General features: G+C 42.8%; 2 protein-coding genes and 1 long non-coding RNA gene across 3 annotated transcripts; 2 read left to right on the plus strand and 1 right to left on the minus strand.

The window, feature by feature from the left end:
- Nucleotides 1–4: 4 nt before the first annotated feature.
- Nucleotides 5–6,417, plus strand: MTCP1 (mature T cell proliferation 1). The gene is made up of 5 exons (XM_017854898.1): nucleotides 5–661; nucleotides 5,299–5,450; nucleotides 5,567–5,737; nucleotides 5,819–5,870; nucleotides 5,957–6,417. The coding sequence occupies exons 2-4, from the start codon at nucleotides 5,346–5,348 to the stop codon at nucleotides 5,864–5,866; spliced, it is 324 nt and encodes a 107-aa protein (XP_017710387.1). The 5' UTR covers nucleotides 5–661; nucleotides 5,299–5,345; the 3' UTR covers nucleotides 5,867–5,870; nucleotides 5,957–6,417.
- On the plus strand, nucleotides 569–9,609 carry LOC108517090 (cx9C motif-containing protein 4-like). The gene is given in 4 exon segments (XM_017854899.1): nucleotides 569–661; nucleotides 7,333–7,400; nucleotides 9,370–9,468; nucleotides 9,471–9,609. Coding segments are annotated over 3 exon segments (204 nt in total). The 5' UTR covers nucleotides 569–661; nucleotides 7,333–7,342; the 3' UTR covers nucleotides 9,518–9,609.
- Nucleotides 9,610–15,425: 5,816 nt separating this feature from the next.
- On the minus strand, nucleotides 15,426–21,012 carry LOC108517091 (uncharacterized). Its single transcript, XR_001881999.1, has 4 exons — nucleotides 20,412–21,012; nucleotides 17,879–18,192; nucleotides 16,984–17,199; nucleotides 15,426–15,927 (listed from the first exon to the last, which is right to left on the minus strand). It is a non-coding gene; the product is annotated as an uncharacterized LOC108517091 (long non-coding RNA).
- Between the last annotated feature and the right edge of the window lie 3,380 nt (nucleotides 21,013–24,392).

A 24,392-nucleotide genomic window follows, 5' to 3' on the forward strand; every position in this document is an offset into this window, starting at 1 on the left:
GCGGGGCTGTGGGCGAGGAGGGGGTAGCGGGCGCGAGGCTGGCCGCCGGGGGCGGCCTTGGCGCGCGGGCGGGCCGCCCAAGCCAGCCACCTGGGAAACGCCCGCGGGTTTGGGCAGGGCGTGGCCGTCGGGCCGGAGGCGGTGGCCGGCCGCTTGGTCCGGGCGTCAGGCCGGGCGGCGGGGGCGCAGGAGCGGTCGCTCTGGGGCCGCAGGCGGACGTACTCTGTGAGCCGCGCCCGGGCGCCTGGGCAGGCGCCTCCCGAGTACCGGCGCCCATTTTGCCCGCCCGCTAAGGAGACCCGTGCGCGGCCTACACGCTTGGGGGACAGCCCTTTAAGACGACATCTCCGCGAACGCCGGCCTCTTGAGCCAGGGGGACGCTCTTTTGAAAGTCAGTCCCAAAACAGTTAAGGTTTTATTTTATTTTGTTTTATTTCCAAGTCACAGCCCCCGAATCTCGTACAACTCTCCCTGGACCACTTCCGGTTGCCGGCCCGCGCCTCATAACTTCGGTTCGAGTGACCTCGGCCCGGGATGCCCCTCGGCTCACCCCGGGCTCACGTCGCGATCCTGGCTTGAGTGGCCCAGGGTGGGAGACCTGGAAGTTTTAGCCTAGCTGTTCTCAAGGCGGATTAATTAGCCCAAGAAACATTATATTCATGTGAGTAACCTTTTGCAGAAACAGTGTTATACTGTATCTGAAAAAGTATCACTCTTAAGCTTGGCTGCTGCTACTTTCTACAAAGGCTTTTAGGTAGCTATTTGTTGGATACAGGGAAGGGGAAATGGAGAACTTCAGTTTTTATTCAAGTTCGGATGTATCACATTAGGTATCCAGAATGCAAGTTTCCTCGGGTCTCCTTGTCTCGATGATATCAGACAGTGAAAATATATGTAAAAGTAATTTTATTTCGAGGTTTGTCAAACGTGCCAAGGATAAAAGTACAGATCTTCCAACTCACAAGTCTAGGAATCACACGTGGATTTTGGAAGCGATTCTAAATCAAAGCACAATATATGCCGTGCCGCCTCCACAGCCCGTCCGTGTTCGTGTCTTTGATTTGGTTTTCTACTTTGTGTAGTTTTGAAGCCAGGCAGGTATGGCAGTACTGGAAAGGGAACATTCCCAAGGTGCTACTTCAAGTGTTGATGCTTTGCTCTTTTCTCCCAAGTCAGTTCCAACCCAAGTCTCCCCACACATAGGGTCCCCATCCAGTGCAACGATCTGTAATGTGCACGCCAGCAGCCTCCGTTTTTACCTAACGATCTGTAAGGATCACATGGCACATCTTTCTATAATTAATTTGATCATGATGAAGGTTGGAAAATTTTCGTGTGCAGTTACATTGGACCTGTCTAAATTTTCTCTTGTTTCAATTTTATATCATATGTTATTTTCAGTTACTGTTTGTGGCTAGTATGCCCCGTCCTGATGGAGCAGGAACGGCTGTTCTTACTATTATGATATTAATATTTGGTGATGGGATATAGTGCCTTTAGGCACTTTCAAGAAGAAAAATACCTTTTGTTTGTTATCGGCGGTAGTCAATCTCATATTCCAGAATGAGGTTCACTAACTTTTCTAATGCTCATGGCTGCCTTTTACAGCTCCAGGCATTTAATTGGAGTAGAACAAAATTATTAACATTTATGGCAAGCTTATTATATGCTACATACTAAGCATTTATATGCCTGGTACATGTAAACTGCCCCAGTTGAAGTCAAGCTCAACAACTTCCCCATTGTGTGACCTTGAGCAAGTTACCTAACTTCTCTGTGCCTTACTTTTCCTCACCTTTAAGTGGGGATGATAGTAATACTGCCCACCTCATAGCGCCCTATGAAGATTGTGAAAATTAAATGAGTCAATATATGTAAACATACAGGAATGCTAAATAAAGACTATCGTGATTAATATGTTCTTTAATTCTCATTTTACACCTCAGGAAACTGAGGTGGAGAGACGTTAACTTGTCCAAGGTCACAAAGCTAGTAAGTGACAGACTCAGGACTCATACACAGGCCTGGGCCTGTGTTCTTGGTAATTTCACTCATTGTAATTGGACGAGTTTATTAATTGACTTCTAATAAAATAAGTGTATTCAACTGATCAATGTTTAAAACTGTTCATCAACCTGGCAATTAAAGCAAACTATACTTATTTTAAAAGACACAAAAGAATTTATTCTGTAAAGAAAAAATGATAGTTTTACTTAGATTACTGCCTAAGAGCCCTTCTATCTTGTATGTCACCCATTTAAAACCCAATTTATAAAATGTCTTACTAAGAAATTGTCTGTCTTGGCCAGTGTGCTCTCTGGCCCCGAAATCAAGGTGACCCTCATGGGGACAATCTCTTCTAGTGGATGATAAAGTTATGCAGTTATCTAAACATTTTTGGAACTCATTTGTATTTGCAGCTGGCAGTATTCCTTGAGTTGAGTTGCACAAGTTTATATTCCATGTATTGTATTGCACTTGTACCTAAGTCTATGTTGAGGTTTTAAAAGATTCGTCTTAGTTCGAGAAGTCCTGAATTTTGTAAACAAGTACCATGTGCAAATAAAATGTTCTCTAGTCAAATAAATTTGGGAAATGTTAACATAAAGTTTCTTTACTGCATAACTTGCCAGAACAGTTACTACACTAATGTGCTTTATGACTCTCCAAGATTCCCAAACTTATTTGACCAAGGAAAATGTTGGGAGCAAGTTTTCTAAGAATCACATTTTTCCACTCATAAAACCTGTGATTTTATAGGCTTTGATCTGAATCCCTCTCCCTCAGCCTTTGCATTTCTGTGCTGAGGATTTTGTTCGTGCTCATATGGTGACTTCTCTGTCCCTTGATCACTGCAGTTGTCTTTCTCTGGGCCTGCATGCCCTCTGAATGGTAGCACACACAAATCCAGGATACTGTGCTGAGAGGTGGTTCCCAGGCTCATCCCACTGATGCCCAGCATGTTGACCTTCGGGTCACAGCAGCACATCACACTGCCTTTCTTCTGAGAATATTTTGTAGTGACTCATAGGCCTCTTTGTAGTGACTCAGTAACTCAGACCATCATCTCCAATCTCTTTGCCCTCTATTCCACTGGCATTATTTCCTTTTAATGTCAGTATAACCAATGCAATTTTGTTTTCCATTCAAAACAAATTTAAATGTCAACATGTTGGTTGTTGCTAGGACTTATCTATGAAGTTGAGATGGTCCTGAAACCCTTAACACATGGTTTCCACTTTTATAAAACAGTTATTGGCCACATTTAAGTCTTTTGTGCTTGAAATCCGAATTTAATATATTTTATTTTGACATTAGTATTTACCAGGTTTTTATTTGTATTTCTCTTTTCCAAAGCTCTGGGAAGGAGGAGAGGCAAAACAACTGTATCTGCAAATGGGAAAAAAGGGGGGGCTTTGGAAAAAAAATTATGTATAGCCAGAGGCTTATGCCTAGAGAATCAATCTCTACCCACGTATACGTAGCCAATCATGACAACCACTGTGGCGTTCCTTTGTTTCCCTTCCCTACCCACCATACATATACACCTGTTCACAGAAACATTGCTTGACCAGTATCTGAGACTTGGGGTGCCCAGAACTGTGTCATTCCTGCTATTGGGCAGTATACAGTACTGTGCTTTTGGGAAGACAGGGCTTGCGAAATAAGCAAAGCAAATGTGTAAGGTGGTTTTGTTTAAATATAAATGTTACAGTAGTCAAAAGAGGCAAGAATTTTCTAAAGTTTTCATAGAGGAGGCAGGCATCTGGACTCTACTATAATAGCACTTAAGATAGGCAGAGAGGCCCAGGGAGGCATTTTAGGCAAATGGAAAGCAAGAGCAAGGGTATGGAGCTAGAAATGAGCCTGGTATTTGGGGAAAGTTGGTCTCAACTGCAGTGGTAGTTGTAGTGCCTGCTGGAATTGGTGACATATAGGATGTAGCAACTGAATAAGAGGAAGAAATCCAAGATAACTCAAAAGTTTTGAGTCTGCAGGATCAGGAATGGTGGTGTTGCCATTGAGAGAAATCAGGATTTGGTTAAGGAGAAAGTTTAGACGAGTTTGAAATGAGAGAGCACATATGTATGAAAACTAAGACAGGAGCTTGCACCAGGCTCAGAGTCAGATGCACTCAGGGTATAATGGGTGAAGCATCTGGTTGCTCTTGACAGTCTCACTTTGAGGACTCTAACAACCACCCTCCCACGCTGCATTTCCTTTCCCACCTAATGAGAATAGGAGGTCTTTGTTTTGTGGGGCAGCTCCCCCAATGCCATATCTATACTCTGGCCAAAGGTAGAAATACAGTACAACTGCGCTATAATGCTGTGAGTAAGGTCTAGAAGATTCACTCATGCAAATGCACATCAAGTTATTGTGAGGTCCTAAAATGAGATCTGGGGCTTGGGCAGAGGATCATTATAGAGAGAGTTTGCCCTACCCCTCAAATGCTTCAGGAGGTATGCTTCCTTTACACCTCTCAAATATGCTTCTGGTCTTCTGGCTTAGGAAGTCAAAATTTAAACCTAGTCCTCTATGGAAAAATGGGCTCCTGTAATATCCTGAGAATTATTAAAATAAAACAAGGACCTAGATGGATGACTTTCATTTGCACTCACTCAGCTCCAAATCACTGTGATCCCCAAAATCTCTTGCAGCTTAGAAATTCCATGAAGCTAGCTTACTTTTCCTAACAAGAAAATCCCCTTCTAGAAATGCCCATCCGCTATTTGTAAACTTTCTTAGTACACTGATAAATAGATCCTTTGCCCTTAAAACAAACTTTCAATTTCAACTCTGAAAGCCATGCATATATGTCCTTCAGAATCTTACCTTTTAAAATGGAAACTGCTTGGAAGTGGCTTTTACCTGGGGAATATGGCATGCATGTGTCTGTTATACTGCCTTCCTGCCAAAATAAGTGTGTCCTTAGGCACGCTCTTTGCATATTCTATTGCTAACTACATTTTGCCAGACACCGCTTGTGAATGCAGTATGTGTGAGACCACTGCCCCGCTTCCTGTAGTGCTAGTCCTACATTTCCACAGAACTCCTCACCTAGCCAAATTCTTGAGCGCTTTGCAGTCAGCAGCACTACCTGAGGCTCTGCCTGAGTGTCACTTCAGTTGTCTTGCAGAAAGCTTCAGATGTCCTTGGTTCTATTTAGGTTGTGCAAATAGACATATATGAGGTTTGGTTCTGGTTAGTGGTTGCTACTACCAGATCACCTTGCTTACTGGTGAGTTCATTCAAACCCAAAAAGTCACACCTGTGTCCTGTGCGCGGGTGCTGCAGGCTTAGGTGGAGAAAAGCAGGGCTAGAATTGGAACCCAAAGCCCAGAATGGCAGGAGAGGATGTGGGGGCTCCACCCGATCACCTCTGGGTTCACCAAGAGGGTATCTACCGCGACGAATACCAGCGCACGTGGGTGGCCGTCGTGGAAGAGGTAACTGTTTACATTTTGCTTATTTCTTTGATTTTGCTTTCAAGTAACTTGGTTTCTATTCCAGTCTCAATATTCTGAAGTCTTTGGTTTTATTTTTGATCATTCCTTTCCATTAGGAGACGAGTTTCCTAAGGGCACGAGTCCAGCAAATTCAGGTTCCCTTAGGTGACGCAGCTAGGCCAAGTCACCTTCTTACCTCCCAGCTACCTCTCATGTGGCAACTCTACCCGGAGGAGCGCTACATGGATAACAACTCTCGCTTGTGGCAGATACAGCATCATTTAATGGTACACATGTTGCTTAATTATTTTCCATTGTATTGGGACTCTCGTAACAGAGTACTCCATAAATTTTTCTTTTTCTGACAGGTCAGGGGAGTACAGGAGCTGTTGCTTAAGCTTTTGCCTGATGACTAACCTGGTATGTATTTCTATTTCTCTTCCGTCCTCCCCCTCTTTGTTTTGGCTCTATTCAGTTGTGGTGATTTTAATGATTTTTTTTTCCAGGTGCTGGGATTCTACGAAGATATGCTCCTTTGTTCTGTTCAGTATTTGGCAATCACTTCATCCACTACTGCAGTGCACCCACCCTTGGGCCTGGGGGGAGGGAGTGGGTTGAAAAACTGCTCAAGAAACAGAAGTTTAGGAAGGGTCATGAAGAATACTGCAAGTGAAACTGCAGAGAGAGGTTACGTAGGCAGAAAGCAAGTCAACAAAAGCACTTAGTCAGGATCCGTAACTTGAAATTGACTCCTTTGGAAATTGCCATAGAACCCTTAATGGACATCATCGGCTGGACCTGGGATCTGATGAATCCCACAAAAGTCAGCACCTTCTACAGAACAGATGCCCTGATCACCAAGGACTTGGTACTGATTTAGAGAGAAGAGAGCAGCTCCTAGCAGCATCAACATCTATTTGTCGCTTATTTGCCCTGCAGCAATTCACCTGCCTTTCCTTCTCCCATCCTGTAAATATCCTAGGTTTTGCTCCAGTGTTTCCCATCCCAGTACTGACCTAATTTGGATCTACTGAGTATTTAGAGGGCTCTGAAAAGAGATATGCATTGATGAAATTAGCTACAAAGGCTTCTGGGCCTTTTTTTTCTATCTGAAATCGTGTCTTCAAATTACTGGAAGTTGCTGATCAAAATTGTGGGCTCTTAAATTCATTCTCTGATTACAGATATTTTAAATAAGCTGGTTTCTATAAGAACTTCAAGAAAAACCATTTTAGCTGCTTAACTGGCACCTTTCTCAGGAAGTAATAACACCAAATATTGCTGATTCCTAGGAAAACATTTACTACTTGTAAAAAATTTCCTGAGTTAAAGTAGTCATAACAGTTTATATACATTAAAAGTAAGGTTTTACTTTAAAAAAAAAAAAAAGTCTTGGGAATAATAGCTACCATGTATTGAGTCCTTTCTGCCTTCCAGGCACTATTGTATGTACCTTATATACTTTATCACATTTAATCCTCCTGTCAATGCTTTGAGGTAGGTATGATTCCCATTTTATATATGAGTAATAAAAAAAGCTCAAGGAGTTTAATCATTTATCAAGGGTTTCTTCTGCGAATGATAGAGCCAGGCTGCGCCATCGGCTCCTCTAGCCTAACGTTGGTTTACAGTATTCAAAAAGAGTTGATTGAATTCACGGTTTTTTTCTTCCATGTAAAGCTATTTATATCTTCCAAGCCTAATGAAATGGATATTATAAAAATACAGTTGATTCATCCTGTGTTTGGGAAGAGTATTTTTAGTGTAATTATTTTCCAGCAATTGTAAGGGCATACTGCTTGTCTCAGAAGAAAATTCCACGTAGAGGGGCTTTAAAGTCTTTATGGAAAAAAAGGAAAATAAAATCATTTTCTTGTTTTAGTTTTCTGGATATGCCGCAGAAGGATCCGTGCCAGAAGCAAGCCTGTGAGATACAGAAATGTTTACAAGGTAGTATATTGTAAAATGCTTTAAAATATTTTCCACTGTGAACTAACTATGAGAGACCAATTATTCTTTTATCTGTATTAACTCTTTTTTAAGAATGTAATATATATGTAATTATCCTGAAGATTCCCTTCATTGTATCATTTAGCATCACTTACCTAGAACAATTCAGACTTCCTGGGGCTAGGGTCTGGCTGGGAATCAGTCTAGAAAACTAACCAGGTGATTTTAATGCACAGCCAGAGTTGAGAATTACTGAGCTAAGCAAAAGGGTTTTTTTGTTGTTTGTTTTACTAAAAGGCTAGTTTTAAATTGGTTGGTTATACTTCACTGCAGCTGACAATTCACTTTTAAAAGCAATCTGGAAGAGGTGGGGTTGAAATAACAATTGGAATTCAGGCTGCCAAAGCCATCAGCTAACTCTTAAAGGCAGAAGTGAATCTCAACTAAAGCATATTTGAGGTGATTTGTCCATTTGTCCAACTACTAAGTTTGACCAAATGTTGGAGGATTTTAGTTTTCTAATCAGTGAATGATTATTGCCAGAAGAGCAAATAGAAAAGCTATAAGCTATCTGAATTTGAAAATATTTTAGTAAGTTTTCCCCACTAGTAAAGTAATAGATAGAGATGGACGGTCATGAAAATATAGAAAGGTGTGAAGGAAAATGTTCAGAGTTCCCCAAAGATTTACCACCAAAGAAATCCTTTGTGTATTTCCTTGGACTTTTAGCTTTCATTCTTGGACTTTTCATTTTTTGATGTAAGCAATATTTTATAAAATCTTTTAGATTAAAATCTGGATGTATAATAATGCCATTTTAGTTAAACTTTTCTTCCCTCCAACTTTAAGGAAAAGGAAAAGTTTTTTGCATTGAATTCCTTCTCCCAAATAAATCCTTACCTTGTTTGAAATAACCCATGGCTAAGGGAAAGAATAAGTTAAAAGAGCTGGTGACACCCCTTGGCACAGTGTGGGAGGATTGAGAACTGGAAAGACTAAGAGTTAGCATTAAGCACTCACTAGATGACAAGCACCGTTATAAGGACATGATACATATTAAGCCTTTCATCCATGAGGTAGATGCTACTATGACCCTCATTTCATAAAGGGGAAAACAGACACAGAAGTTATATAATTGGACTAGGGTCACATAGCTAGTAAGAGGTATGGTGACAATTTGAACATCCCACAACCCCACCCTTAGTCTAGCTCCAAATCTGGACTGTTACCCACCCTGCTATACTGCCTTTCTAATCAGAATTGTCTTTCCTATCCTGAGCTAACTACTATGTACCCCATTTTAGTACTGGGGACTCATTAACTTCAGCTGACCTAGAGCCTTTAGGTCAGGTCCTCCTTAACTTAGTGTTTATGTATGGTAGGGATCTATAAATGTTTTATGAAAAGGCCAAACAAGTAATATTTTAGGCTTTGGAGGCCAAAGGCCTTTGTTGTATATATTGTGTATGTGTTGTGTGTTTACAACCCTTTAAAATCTAAAATCCATTCTTAGCTCCCAGCTGTAAAACAGGCTGAATTTGACCCTAAGGCTGCAGTTTGCCAATTCCTGATGCACAGTCTTAGTAGGGGAGGTCCAACAATCAGCTTAAACTGTATGCAAAATAATGTGTGGTTTATGTGCATTTTCCTAATTCATCAAATTAGTGACCAGTAATAATAATGATGTTAAAACCAATGTCCTGGAAAAGGTGCATGTGTGCTATCAACTCAACCTTGAAGGAAATTATATATTAAAATCGCTTTCAACCACTTTGTAAATCATACTTTTCTTCCTAATGAACCTGTCGACAGGTCTCTAAATTTGAAAGAATTCAGTGGATTTTGGTATATCTTCTTTCTTCCAGTTCCATAGGTACTGAAAGTGAAAAGGGGTGGGAAGCACTGATCTAAACTTCCCTGTACCTTAGTCCTATGAGATCATGACTAGACTCTGCCTGTATGTTTTCAGCCAACAACTACATGGAATCAAAGTGTCAGGCTGTCATCCAAGAACTGCGTAAGTGTTGTGCTCAGTATCCCAAGGGAAGATCTGTCGTCTGTTCAGGATTTGAAAAGAAGAGGAAGAAAACCTAACACTGAAGTCTGCATCAAAGTAAAGTTTCTGCTGAAGTGCTGCTCCATGTTTCCACCAAATGAATTTTTTTTATCCTCCTGACTTTCTTCAGGTCAGGTAGCAGCAAATAGCAAATGAAAAGTCAGTTATAAAAGTTAATGAATATGCCATCTATGCAGAACAGGCAGAAATATAAACACATTAAAAGACAAATATGTAGAATGTAATATACTGAGCTGCTAAAATAAACCTGTTTAAGAGAAAAGTTTGGTTTTGTACTAAATGTATTTTAAGACTATTAGATATAGGGTATTAATGAATTCTCTTGAAGTTCAGACCACTAGTGCCATTCATCAAACTTAAGTCCTGTGAGGTATGTTAGGTGAAAGGACTCACTTCCAGCATCACAATTTTGATGCCTTTTTTTTTCTTGAGATGGAGTCTCACTCTCACCCAGGCTAGAGTGCAATGGTGCGATCTCAGCCCACCGCAACCTCTGCCTACCGGGTTCAAGCCATTCTCCTGCCTCAGCCTCCCAAGTAGCTGGGATTATAGGCATGCGCTACCACGCGTAGCTAATTTTGTGTTTTAGTAGATGGGGTTTCACCATGTTGGTCAGGCTGGTCTTGAACTCCTGACCTCATGATCTGCCCACTTCGGCCTCCCAAAGTGCTGGGATTACAGGTGTGAGCCAATGTTGATACCTTTTATAGATTACATGCTAAATGAATTCAAAGTTTCCTTTAAACTAACTCATTACCTTTTGCACTTCCAAAATACAGAGCAAAAGTGTCTTTCCAGATGCCAGTAAGAGCATTTCTTTCTGCTTTTGCATCCCCACCCCAGCGACTAACCAGAAGTGCTTAATATTCATTCAGTCAGTGGTAAGAAAGGCATAGAAATGATGCTTGTAATGTTTAATGATCCTTAATTTATCATGAAGGAACTGAAGAAAAAATTTTCATTGGAAGTCAGGTAGGCATCCAGATAATTCAAACTTAGTTGGTTTATCTATTCTTTATATCGTAATAATAAAACCTGTTACAGAGGATCCAGACAATATTAATACAAAGCTGCTGAATGAAGCCTATTGACAGTTGTCAGTCACTTTATGAAGTAGGAGGAGGCAACATGCAACAGGCCATTTGCTTTCCTCAAATGGATGCTTGAACCACCGAAGTCCGTCCTCTAAAAAAGAAAAGATGACTAAAAGCAGGAACAATTTCTGCTAGGTTCCTAATGTTAAAATACCATGATTATTTGAGACCAACTGTTTTCTTTAAAGCAGCATTCCTCAGAGTGTTTCTAGAAACTGCTGTAACCAGAAGAAAAAAAAGGCTTCTGTGTTCAGGTAAGTTTGGGGAATGCTAGAGCTTTCAAAAAGCCTAAGTGAACCTGTTTTGCATCTCTGTGTGTGAATGCTCTCCAGAGAGACTTAGAAAAATGCTGCCTTAGAGACGTTTGGTTCACAAACCAGAGTAACAGAGCTAAATCCCCATGAAATTTAAATGAAGTCTTGTGTTAATAATAAAACAATAAAACATTATACAACTTTAATGTTACACCATCTACAAATCTAAATTACATTTAAAATTATCAGTTGATAGTGGTATTAGGATTTACTTTAGGAATCACTGCATGATCAAATAGATTGTTTTTCTATGTTTTATTGCTTATTTTTACTGAGTTAACTACTCCAGTTTCAGACTCTTTTAAATGTTTTTACGCTAAAGTATATGTATTAGTCCATTGTTGCATTGCTACAAAAAATGCCTGAGACTGGATAATTTATAAAGAAGAGGTTTAGTTGGCTCACAGTTCCATGGGCTGTACAGGAAGCATGGCACTGGTATCTGATGGGCTTCTGGGGATGCAAATGCAAGAAAACAGTCATGGCAGAAGGCAAAAGGGGAGTGAGCACTCCACATGGCCAAAGCAGGAGCAAGAGAGAGTGAGGGGTGAAGTGCCACACACTTTTAAATGACCAGATCTCATGAGAACTCACTATCATGAGTAAAGTACCAAGAGGGGATGGTGCTAAACCATCCATGAGAAACCCGCCCCCATGATCCAATCACCTGTCACCAGGATCCACCTCCATTAGGGAACACAGTTCAACATGAGACTCAGTGGATCCAAACTGTATCAGTATACTGCTTTCTTTCAGTTTTGAAAGGTTCAAATCAGTTCTTTCCTTTAAAGGATTGTCTCAGTTTAAGTCAACAAATCTATTTGAAGACATTAATTTAACTCTTATTATTTTTAGCTATTATTATGATATACAAAAAATAAAATAGCCATTATAAAAGGCTTAACATTTACTGAGTGCTTCTTATTGCTAGGGACCAACATTAACACTGAATGTCAGTCTTAAGGAAAGAACTCTAGGAAGGTGAAAACTATGATCTCCCAGTTTAGAAACCGCCCCCCCCCAAAAAAAAAAAAACAACCCTGTTAAGTTGGCTATTAGTGATGCTACGTTTAATCACTTGGTTAGTGACTGACCTTTTAGCTAGAAAAAGCCCTTGCTCTTCCAGTTTGCCACAGTGCAACAACTCCTTTCCTTGCATTCACTCCACACGATTCCTAAGACATTTAATGAACTATAATATTACACTTGTGTTCAGTATTCAGAAGGCATCTGAAGTTGTATGGCACTTAATATAAAAGGCCTTAAAGCCCTGTTAAGCAAAACTCTTCATTTTTTCAGCACCAGCTTCCAACTCTGTACTTCAGTGGTTCTCAGTCTCAGCTGCTCATTAGAAAAGCTAAGACACTTTAAAACCTCAGGATGTCTGAACAGCACCCCAGACCAGTGAAATCAGAATTTGTAGGATGAGAGCCGGGCATCAGTAGTTTTTAAAATTTCACAGGTGATTGCCAAGTGCAAGCAAGGATGAAAACCACTGCTCTCAATAATGTCATTTCTTACCATTTTAAAATTTAAAAAGACAGTTTTGACAAGTCAGTAAGCTGACTTTAAAGCTTTATACAAATGTGAAAAAGTGCAACATTGTTTTCTTTTTAAAAAGAAGTATTAAGATTCATGACCCTTAAAAGAATACAAGTATCAGAAATATAAGCTACACCATATGACTTCTAGAAAATCAGGCTCAGAACTAAAATAGGTTTTCTGCCCAATTACTCAAATGTTAGTGTGACCTCTTAGAGAATTGGGCAGAAAATGTATTTTAGTTCTGGGCCTGATTTCCGAGAAATCATACTGGATTTCATGACAGAGAAATGAAGCTGATAATTTGGTGGAGGGAGCAGAGGGCAGCAGTCAAATTTTTATCTGGGGTCCAAAACTGGCTGTGAGCTTCCCTCTGAGAAGAAATTGACATCATCATGAAACACTGATGATACTCAGAAATTTCAAATCCATCAGTGTACCATTTTTTTCAAGCAGATTCCCAAACTGTACAAAAGTAGAGGTTCCAAATAAGAGCCCAACCATTAGTTATGCCCATCTTTCTGGCAACCATCAAACAAAAGAATGATGGAGAGACTATTCTTACAATAGTTAACTACACAGTAACTCCGCTTTCCAAAACCAGAAGCACCCACCCCAAGAGCATGTTGGCTAGAATTATGCAAGAGTTCATTCCTTGTAGAATCTGGTCCTCCAACTTGAATCGTCTTCTGCCAGCATCCATGAGGAGACAGTAACTGCCCAGATCCAGTAGCAAGGACTGTCATCCCAGTGGTGGGGGAGTCAAGAACCCCACTGTCCTGTTAATGAAATCTGGAGGCTGAATGGCAGGAGATGGCAGCAAACAAGCAGCCATTTGGGAGGAGAGTCATGCTAATAGATTATCACAATGACAGTAACACGACAATGGGCTGCTCAGGCAAGGGTCCCCACCACCACATCCCTCCCCCGACCCAGCTCCCGTGTCAGCAATGAGGATAGACATCCTTGGGGGAGACTGAAACATTGGACTCCATCTGTTGAGCCCGAGCAGGCAGCTGCCAGAAAGTGCCCCTGGATCTGTCTCTGCTCTCCAACTCTGGGGAGAACCTTGGGAAGAAGAGACTCAAACATTCTACGTCTCCTGTAGCATGCTCCAAGTCCCCATCCCACCAAGTCCCATTGCGGGAGAGACGCTGGGTCAAAGGGTGGCTCAAAGTGGCGAGGACGCAGGGCGGACCCACAGTAGCCAGGAAGGGGACAGAAGGGGTCCCTGCTGCCATCCTATTGGTTGACAACTTGGAAGCCTTGAGTGCGGTGTTACCACGTCGCCGCCACAAGGGGGCGATGAAACTCCGAACACATTCGAAGTCAAGTTTCTCTGGACCATACACAGCGACAACGCTCTTCCCAAGGAAAAACTTCTGCCCCACCACCGCTAATTAGGAAGTCCAGAACGTTATTGGACTCTGCTACTGGAGAAAATACGTGCCTAGCTCAGCAGGCCTCTCCAGTCAAATGAAAATAGTGCATTGAAAGGTGGAGCTGCCTGGTCCTTGAATCATCTCAGTTTTCCATGGAGGAGTGGTAGCTGTTCTTTTGGGGAAAACCTTAACTCCCACTTCACCACCTGAAACAAAGATGCTGGCACAATAGGGCCTTGATTCACAGGTACCCCTAATGCCTGAGCCTACTTCACTGATGGTTCAGCTAAACTGAAAACAAGGTGTGCAGCTGTGCATGTTCAACCTCCATGCCAGCTCTGTACAATCCCAGGTGGTCGCCGTGGCCTCACACAGTGGGCAGAACTCACAGCCATTCTCATACTAGCAGGATGAGGCCAACCTGCAATACTGACCTCAACCATGACCCTCACAGTCCTAGAGACAACCAGCGGGGAAAAAACTTCAGGAGAGACCTACCTACAGATCTTAATTCAGACAATCAGGATAGAGTCTGAGGCCAGACTATTACAACCTACTCAAGGTAATTTAGAACCACTTGCTAATCTTTGCTGTACTCACCAATAATCACAGGAAAAACAGATGCACCAAAAGACAACCCCTACCCCACTGGAGAGGCAGTGGGTGGCCAGTCTGCCCACATGCAACCCAAAGGGGCACAGAGCATTTTGGTTAGCTTTGCTGTTATCCCATAGCTGTGGGTAAGTCACACAGCTAAAGTGGCTGCAGTCACTATCACCATATATGGCATAACCCAGAGACCCAGATGTCAGGAGAGGCAGAGTGTGGGGAAGCAGGAAACAGATGACTCAGTGTCACTACATATATCCATATCAATATATATAGATATAAATATATAGCAAACAAAAATTTAGAGGAGGATATATAAGGTTAAGAGACTTATTCATATCATGCAAATACAACGTGAACCTTGCATGAATTTTTTTTTTTTTTTTTTTTGAGACAGAGTCTCGCTCTGCCGCCCAGGCTGGAGTGCAATGGCCGGATCTCAGCTCACTGCAAGCCCCGCCTCCTGGGTTTACGCCATTCTCCTGCCTCAGCCTCCCAAGTAGCTGGGACTACAGGCGCCAGCCACGTCGCCCGGCTAGTTTTTTTGTATTTTTTAGTAGAGACGGGGTTTCACCGTGTTAGCCAGGATGGTCTCGATCTCCTGACCTCGTGATCCGCCCGTCTCGGCCTCCCAAAGTGCTGGGATTACAGGCTTGCGCCACCGCGCCCGGCCAAATGTCACTTAATTTTAATAATGGTAAACACAACTAGGTTGAGAGAAATCCCAATTCACATAATTTTCTAAAGGACAAGGCCAACCTGTCCCGAACATGGAAACTTTGTACCCATATGAGAGTATTTCTTCATTAAAGGAAAGGATCTGCAACCAATTCAAATGATTGATCGAAACCAACTCAAGTTACTGATTGCATTGAATGTGTACCAAACCCCAGGCCATGGGTGCCTGAGTCCTAGTGTTCCTGTGACATCCCCTTGGGGTGATGGAACTCTACCTTTCAATAATGGGAAGTCTTGGGAAAGAGCAACTCTCCTCTCCTTGTCTAGTATAGACAGCTTTTGTGTCTAACTCTCCTCATCAGGTGACCTATACCTGGGGCCAAGGGTAGGAAGTGTTCCTTCCTCCAACATCAGTAGCAGATGCCTTTTGTTTCATGTGAGAGAAGTGACCAGGTATTGTGCCTGTACTCTGGTGGTGGCTGATCATGACTTATATGCCTACACCACTGAGGGAAGCTCAGGAAATTCTCTTTCCCTGCCACATGTTTCTTGTTAGTACTCAGGAAATGTGGGAGGAAAAGACTTGGCAAATGGGCAAAAACATGCTAGGTATCCGGGACTCGCGTAGATTCTAAGCTGTCACAATAGTTCACACTTGGCCTTTAAGAAATGATGAAAACTGCAGTGATTTTCTCCAACCAACATTTATGGCTGCCATCTTTTTCTTCCATTATCTGGAAGGAAACTGGTTCATGTGTTTGTCCTTCTTTAGTGGGGTTTCTCATGCTTTGGACTTCAGTTGATCTAGTGGCCTTGCAACTTCAGCTCTCTCTGGTGGGATCAAAACAAATATGATTTTGCAGACCATACAGCTTTCTCTTGTCATTAGAGTGGAACAATTGTCTCTTACAGCTTTCTACGTCTTAAACAACTGTAGAATCTATTTTATAAATTCTTTATCTTCTCTATTTCTAGACTAATTTCTCTTCAGGATAGTACACAAATTCTGTTAGCTGATCACTTCTTTTGAGGCTATGAGATAGAAATAATGAGCACCTTGAAGATCCCTGCAAAGGAGCATAGTCATTTGGTGCTCAAGGGAAACCTGGGCCCAGACCAGTACTGAAACTCACAACTATCACCCACGGCTCCAGTTAAATTGCTTTTTTTTTTGAGACAGGGTCTCACTCTGTCACCCAGACTGGAGTGCAGTGGCGTGATCTATGCTCACCGCAAGTTCCGCCTCCCAGGTTCATGCCAGCTCTAGTTACATTTTTACAATGAGGCTCCTTCTTCTCAATCAGCATACTAGTCTTAAAACAAGTTTGAAATAGGGACTGTCTTAAAATAGGCTTCCCAAGAGGCTTAGATTTGCTGGGACTTCAGTTTGTGGTCAAATGGGGACCAGCAGAGTACAGACAGCATTGTTGGTCCAGGAGAAGACAACAGTGCAGGGAGATGCCATATTTTTTATCAACCTCCAAACAGTTAGCTCAGTGAATATTCAAATTGGTGATGAAGTACTTGTTTCTCCAAGCAGGTGACAGGCAAAATAGGAAAAGTTGCCTTGGTTGTATAAATAATTATGTGCTCAGATTGAATTTGATGGTACACAGGTGCAGCCTCCAGTGGAAAAGATTCTAAGAACAGGATGTGGGTAGAGGATGCAATTATGGAACTTGATATCTTCCCCACCTTTCTTTTCTTTTTTCCTATTTTGACTGGTCTTGTTATCCTAGCCCCATACATCAATATACATACAACTAAGAGAGGCAATATCAATGCAAAAGACACAATATCTATACAATGAAATTATATGATGCCTATTGCTAAAGGTACTTTAACTTCACATCATGTAGCCCAATAAGGTGAATGCCGCCCACCTACCAAGGGTATTAGTCAGCTCAGGCTGACGTAGAAAAATACCAAAGGTTGGGTGGCTTAACAATAGACGTTTTCTCGAAGTTCTTGAGGCCAGAAGTTCTCCTTGAGTCTTTTGTGAGGTTGGATGTGCTAGCAGGGTTGGTTTCTGGGGAGGCCTCTCTTCCTGGTTTGCAGAAAGCCACTTTCTTGCTGTGTCCTTCCATAGTCTTTCCTCTGTGCCTGCACGGAGAAAGAGAGAGATTCTTTGGTGACCTTCCTCTTCATATATGGACACCATTCCTACCAGATTAGGGCCCCACTGGTATGACCTCATTAACATTAATTACCACATTAAAAACCCTATCTCAAAATACAGTCAACTTGGGGGTTAAGCTTTCAACATATGAATTCACAGGGAAACATTTCAGTCTATAACATCAAGCAATACGGATGATCCTCGGATTCTCTACCTATTAAATCCTGTGACATTTGCCTGGTGATGCGGCCAGAAATAAGTTGTTACCAAGGCTGTTATTATTGCTAATTATATGATTAGGAAAGCACACCTGAGCTGGTTTGCATGACATATAGGAAAGAGTGCAGATCAAACAGGTATGAAATAAAAACAGGGGGAAATGGTAGCAAACAAAACAGTGCTCTTTGAGTAATGAACCTAGGAAGGACTGAAATCATGCAATTTCAAGGAAATCCTCTTGTCTTTGTCAGGAGAAATGACTTGACAAGGTTCCCAAACTAGGGAGAAAAGTTTGGTGTGGATTAAGGTCCACACCTGACAGTTCAGGATAACGTGAGTTCTTGGCTAATCAGCTATATGGTGTGAGAGACAGATCAGCAGTCAAAGAAAACTCTAAGATTTCTGGACTGAGCATATGTAAGGATGGAGTTTCCATCAACTTACGTGAGAAAACTGCAGGTGCAACATATTGCAGGAGGAAGAGGAGAGATCAGTACCAGGCCTTAAATCCTTGCTTGAGAGAGGTTTCCATTCCCCCATCTCCATTTCTGCATCGCTTTGGGTCTTTTGTGAGGTTGGATGCAGAGGTGTTGGTGCTTGGGCACTTCTCCCCATGGACATCTCTCCTCTCATCTCCTTTGACAGCCATGTCTATGGCCTTGTCCTGATGACATCTCCCAGCACGATGTCTATTGTGAGATCTGGCCAGCAGCCTGCAATGCAACAGGGCTCTCTCTGTTCCCTGGCAGATCGACAGGCTGAGAAATAATAGACACACACAAGATAGTGAAAGCTGGGTCCGGGGGAGTCACTGCCTTCTGGTCCCATGATGCTGCCAATGCACTGGGTATACCAGCATTTATTATTAAGTTTAGTGAGGGCAGGGGTAGGTTAGTGAGGGATTTAGGGTCATTTGATTCTGAGGTGAGATGGTCACATGGGGATGAAGTAATTCTTCAACATAACATCTGTATGCAGAAGTACAGTACACAGAGGTAAGAATTTACAATATAGTGTGTGCATTAGTAATTTCTAACAGAGCCTTAAAACAGAAACACAGTCTTTCCATAACCTATGATTAGCAAGATATTAATCAGCAGTAACAGTTGCAGCAAAAGCTGGTTACAAACAATCCATAGAAAAAGGACGTGAAACTAGACAACCGGTTAGACCAGAAATTCTCAGAATGGAGTATGCCTTAACCCTAAAGAGGCCTAGAAGAGCTGTGGCAAGATGAGGGCATTTATAGCCCTACCTTATCCATATGAACAGGCATCCCTCATGCATCCATTTATAGGCTCTCCACAGGGGTGGCATTACATTGCCAGAGATATGAACATCTGCTTTTCTGGGATAGGAATCTTGGTGATGTGAAACCTCCCTGACTGCTCATCCCTTCATAGGCTCTCTGCAGGGGAAAACACATCACACACTGTTGGCTCATTCTGGCAGTCCAACCTGGCATTGTCTTTGTCTTTGCACAACGCAACTTTGTATTTACAATAATCAGGAGCATTTCATCTTTTATTCCATAGCAATAGTTTCAGGGGATCTCCCTACAGATGTCATTTTGCAAAAGTGATCTCAAAATCAACTCTGAGCTGAAGCTCTCTGAGGGTGAGGTCACTCACTCCTTGATTTGTGTGGCCTTGGTGGGCCCCAGGAGCACTTCACTGCTTCTCAGAAGAGTACATCTTTTGCATGGAGCTCTTCATCTGAGGGAAGCAGGGAGGAAATGGCCTGTGGAGGGAAGGGAGGGCTGCACCAGGGAGCCTAGGTGGGCAGATCTAGCCTCTCAATGCAAAGAACATTTACCACCTGAGAGGTTCTACTCAGTTACTATTGTTAATTTAGGATCTCATCAACAAAAATGGTATAGAAATTTGTTTTCTCATTGTTTATATGTGCACCTACATAATACCATGGTTTTTGCCTCTTGGCTTAGGAGCCTACAATATTTAATATATCTCTAGCCCTTTACAGAAAAATGTTTACTGGACTCTGCAGAGAATAATGCTGCATGCTTTATGGAAAGGGACACTCAGGAATCTCCTTTGCTAATTTTTTTGTGTTGGATGCTTTTCCTGGCAACAATAAATTCCCTTTCTTGGCTTGTAATGAGTAGTCTCTGGTTGGTTGTCACCTGCAATGAAACAATACATACGGAAACCTCAAAGTAGAAAAATCCTAGAAGAAAACCTAAGAAATACCATTCTTACTTTTGTCTTTTTTTTTTTTTTTTTGAGACAGAGTCTGGCTCTGTCGCCCAGGCTGCAGTGCAGTCAGTGGCACTCTCGGCTCACACTGCAAGCTCTGCCTCCTGAGTCCACTTCATTCTCCTGCCTCAGCCTCCCTAGTAGCTGGGACTACAGGTACCCACCATCATGCCCAGCTAATTTTTTGTATTTTTAGTAGAGATGGAATTTCACCGTGTTAGCCAGGATGGTCTCCATCTCCAGACCTCGTGATCCACCCGCCTCGGCCTCCCAAAGTGCTGGGATTACAGGCGTGAGCCACTGTTCCCGGCTCTCTCTCTCTCTCTAGAGACCATCCTGGCCAGCATGGTGAAACCCCATCTCTACTAAAAATACAAAAATTAGATGGGGGTGGTGGCGCGTGCCTGTAATTCCGGCTACTTGGGAGGCTGAGATAGGAGAATTGCTTGAACCAGAGAGTAAGAGGTGGCGATCATCACTCCAGCCGCGAGGGAGTGAGAGGGAGAGGGAGAGGGAGAGGGAGAGGGAGAAAGAGAGAAAGAAAGAGAGAGAGAGAGAAAGAGAGAGAGAGAGAGATCCCAGAATCCTGGAGGACCTTGATTTAGGTCCTCATGTCCTAGGCGAGACACCGAACAGAGGAGGGTAAAGTTGGTCTCACTCTGCATTTCCAGGAGCATGTGCTGGACAGAAGAAACTTGCCACCGGTTCAAGCATTCTTAAAGTGGAAGAAATGCTCCATAGGACAGGTTCGAACCACTCACCTCCAAACTTGGAAGCAAGCACACCACCCGACTGCGACACTCGGATGGACAGTCAACTGTCGCTCCGGCCTCACTTTGCAGAGCACGCGCCCATCCAACGCTAGGCGGAGCCACTGCCTTTTGTAGAACAATTGTGCAGGCTCCAAAGCCTTAGAAAACCGGAGAGGTGCATCTTGCCGGCTACGATTGAAACCCGTGCATTGAATGATTCCGAAGCTAGGAGGGCAGCGGAATGGCCTTCGCCCCGTCCTGCCGCTCGCCGGCGTCAGAGCCAGCGTCCGGGGAAAAGCCCGGGTTCGCGACTTCCCAAAGGAAGCAGAACGCCCGTGGGCTCTAGTGATGGCTCTTCCCGTTCTTGGCTCCGCCTTCACCCGACTCTATGCCGCTTGAGCCCCACTTGCTCAACTCGGCTTCGGTCGGTGGGGCGGGAGAGAGAAAGGGTGAAAAGCAGAAATACGGAGAGGCGGGAGAGAAGCAGAGGAGGTGCAGATGAGGACAGCGAGACCACCCAAGAGAGGCCGGTGCAGGGAGGCCCAGGCTGGAGTGGAGGAGATGAGAATTATTCTCGTCCCATATTAGGATTGGGAGGAAGGGAGGGAAAAGCAGAGCGGGCATGAAAGGGAGAAAACGTGAACCCCTGTGGCTGGCTGGGAACAAAGCCGCCTAATAATCGAAATGTATTGACGTCAAAACTGCTAGAGCAAGCGCAGGAATCGCCGCTTGGCTTGTGGCTCGCCGTTGATCGTATAGTGGTTAGTACTCTGCGTTGTGGCCGCAGCAACCTCGGTTCGAATCCGAGTCACGGCAACGTTGTTCGTCCAGGTAGTCACCTGGTCCATTTTGCTCCCCGCAACCAGGCGCGTCAGGGTAAGGCAGAAATGTCTTCTGCAACATTCTCTTCCAACAACTTTAGGGTGCCGTTTTAATTTCTAAATCTATGGCATATCAAATTCATCTCCTGACCACAGCAAGCTTAGCATCTACTAATGTCCTGATCCCCAGAAAGCTTCTCTATAGTGTAAACACACTGGCAAGAGTTACTTCTCTGCTGTTCAACACCTAAGGGCCCTGTGCCTCCCTCCATTTCTTCCCTACTCCTCTCTTACTGCGTCTCTTTCTCTGTCCTTCTCTCTCTCCTCCGGTACAGCTGAGAATCCCAGAGACACCTGACACAGAAAAGTGGACAGGTGCAGTCTAATCTATGTCCAAGAACCCAGGTTCTGTGTTGAAAATCTACCTCAGCCCTTGCCTGACCTTGGGTAAGTATCTTAAATTTTATGTGCCTCAACATTTTTCTGTGGAAGGATGGGCCACTTCGCGAACTCTGCCTTACACTGCTGTTGTCAGACATGCCTGGATTTACTGACTATTCAATCAATAATGTAATCACTAGAATTATAAAAATCATTGTCATTGTTCTCTGCCTTATTTGTGAACAATCACTCTCCAGATTGTTTTCACTTTACCTTTGCTTCTTCTAGAACTTCACGTAGATGAAATCACAGTGCATCTACTCTGTTCTATGTGCTTCTTTCTCTCTGTATAATGTCTCTGGCTCTATCCATTGCTGAGTGTTGCACATGTTCATTCCTCTTTCATTGCTGAGTAGTATTCCATTGCAGGGAAATAGCACAGTTTTTTTTTTTGCCATTCCCACCCCACCTCTACCCCTATAATGAGCGTTTGGGTATTGGCTATTCCGAATAAACCGGTATTGGTTATTCTGAATAAACCGGTATTGGCTGTTCTGAATAAACCTGCTTTGAACATTCTTCCCAAAAGAGATATTGAGGGTGTCTGTTTTCATGTCTCTTGGGGGAAAACTTAGGTGCAGAATTATGAATACCAAAGAGTGGGATATGTTCAAGTTCATAAAAACTGACAAAACTTGTCCCAAAGTAGTAGTGTCATTTTACATTTCCACCAATGACGTGTGAGAGTTGTGGTTGTTCTTCATCTTCTCCAAAATTGGATATTTCCTCTCCTTATAAATTTAGCCATGCTACTGGGAGTTATAGTGGTGTCTCAATGTGGTTTTAATTTCCATTTTCCTGATAGCCAATAATATTGAGCACTCTTTTATGTGCTTTGTTGACCATGTGTGTACCTCTTATTCTAAAGTATCTGTTCAAGTCTTTTACCCATCTAGCACATTTGGGTTGATTTTTTTTTTTAATTTCCAGTTAGGAAGATCTCACCATACATTATAGTTACAGGGTTTGGGGGTCAAATAGGTTTTGTGACTATTTTCTCCTCATCTGAGGCTGGCTTGTTTCTTCATTTTCTATGTGGCGTCTTCTGATGAGAAGATATGGCTAATGTTCATGAAATCGAATTTATCAAGTCTTTCCTTTTTACATGTTTTTTTCTGTGCCCTGTTTAATAAATCTCATCTACTAACAAGTCACAAAGTATACTTGAAATGCTTTATACCTTTAGCTTTTAAGTTTTGGTCTATAATGTGCCTCAAGTTACTTTCGAGTGTAATGTGAGGAAGAAATAACCTTTTTGGTCTCCCTCTTCCCCCATGTGAAAGTCCATTAATTGAAACTATTTCTTTTGCCTCATTGAACTGCTTTTATTGAAAACCTATGGCTAGTCATGGTGGCTCGGGCCTGTAATCCCAGCACTGTGAGAGGCTGAGGCTGGTAAGTCACTTGAGCCCAGGAGTTGGAGACCAGTCTGGGCAACATGGCAAAATCTCATGTCTACTAAAATGTGCCTGTAGTATGAGCTACCTGGGAGGCTGAGGCAGGAGGATCCCTTCAGCCTGGGAAGCAGAGTGAGACCTTGTCTCAGGAAATGAAACAAAATTAACAAACAAAAAACCTATGGACCATATATCTGTGGGTCAATTTCAGGTCTCCCAAGTCAGTCTGGTGATGTACTAGTGTCTCCCAATGCCACTTGCACACTGCCTTGTTTATAACAGCTTAGAGTGAGTCTGAAAGTCAAGTTGTGCAAGTCCTCTGGTTTTGTTCTTTTTCACACAGCACAATAACCTTTGAAATAGGTCATAATTCATGTAACCATCACATAGATCAAGATATGCTGTCACTTCATCCTTCTCATTTCAGTGTGGGACACATGTCCTCGCTCACCTAGGCTGATCGCCCCCTTGGGGCCAAGGATCCTCTCTTCTACTCTCTGACGAAAATAAATCTCCAGTTGTCTGCAGGGAGGATGAACACGCAAAAAGTCCACAACACTCAGCACAAAATCCAGATTTTAGTGGTGGGGTTTGTTGGAAGGAAACTCATGTTTCAGGCCTTTCCAAATCTTAGGAAAAGTTTTATTTCTAACTGTGAAACGTACAAAGCTTTGGGTCATTTATAATTTCTTATTCTTCTAGAAAGATCACAGGAGACCTAATGTTTGTGTCCCCCCAAAATGCCTTGATTGAAACTCTAACCTTCCCCCACCCACCCCTGGAAAGTGTTAAAATTAGGAGGAGGGGCCTTTGGGAGGTAATTAGATCCAGAAGGTGGAGTCCTCCTGAGTGGGATTAGTGCCTCTATAAAAGGGACACTAGAGAGCTCTCTCTGCCTCTTTCAGCCACCTGTAGATGCAATGGGAAGATGGCATCTACAAGCAGGAAGAGGTTCCTCACCATAACCCTACCATGCTGGCACCTTAATCTTAGACTTCCAAACTCCAGAACTGTGAGAAATGTCTGCTGTGGATGAGCCACCCAGTTTATGGTACATTGTTATAGAAGCTCCAACTAAGACAGAGAAGGAGTCCCATGGAGGGTGTCTAATTTCTGATGCTGGTCATTGAGTTCTTCGAGTGGGATGTTGCAAATTAGAAACTGAGGGAGAACTGACCTTTCCTGCATATGAAAGAAGACAGTGGAGAGGCAGGGATACAGAATGGGGAAGAATAAGCTGGTACCAGAAAACTGATTTCAGGGTCTGGCACTTGAATGTCTGATTTTGGAGAAAGAGAAGACACTGGTGGGTGTATCCAGAGAAGAAGACC

Source organism: Rhinopithecus bieti, unplaced genomic scaffold, assembly GCF_001698545.2.
Source record: "Rhinopithecus bieti isolate Rb0 unplaced genomic scaffold, ASM169854v2 scaffold_39962, whole genome shotgun sequence".
Taxonomy (NCBI): domain Eukaryota; kingdom Metazoa; phylum Chordata; class Mammalia; order Primates; family Cercopithecidae; genus Rhinopithecus; species Rhinopithecus bieti.

Bases quoted from the DNA above. Each gene is read 5' to 3' on its own strand.
- MTCP1 (XM_017854898.1), top strand. From the start codon at position 5,346: ATGGCAGGAGAGGATGTGGGGGCTCCACCCGATCACCTCTGGGTTCAC. The intron at 5,451-5,566 runs GTAACTGTTTAC...CCTTTCCATTAG, and splicing joins GGGTGGCCGTCGTGGAAGAG to GAGACGAGTTTCCTAAGGGC. The intron at 5,738-5,818 runs GTACACATGTTG...TTTTTCTGACAG, and splicing joins AGATACAGCATCATTTAATG to GTCAGGGGAGTACAGGAGCT.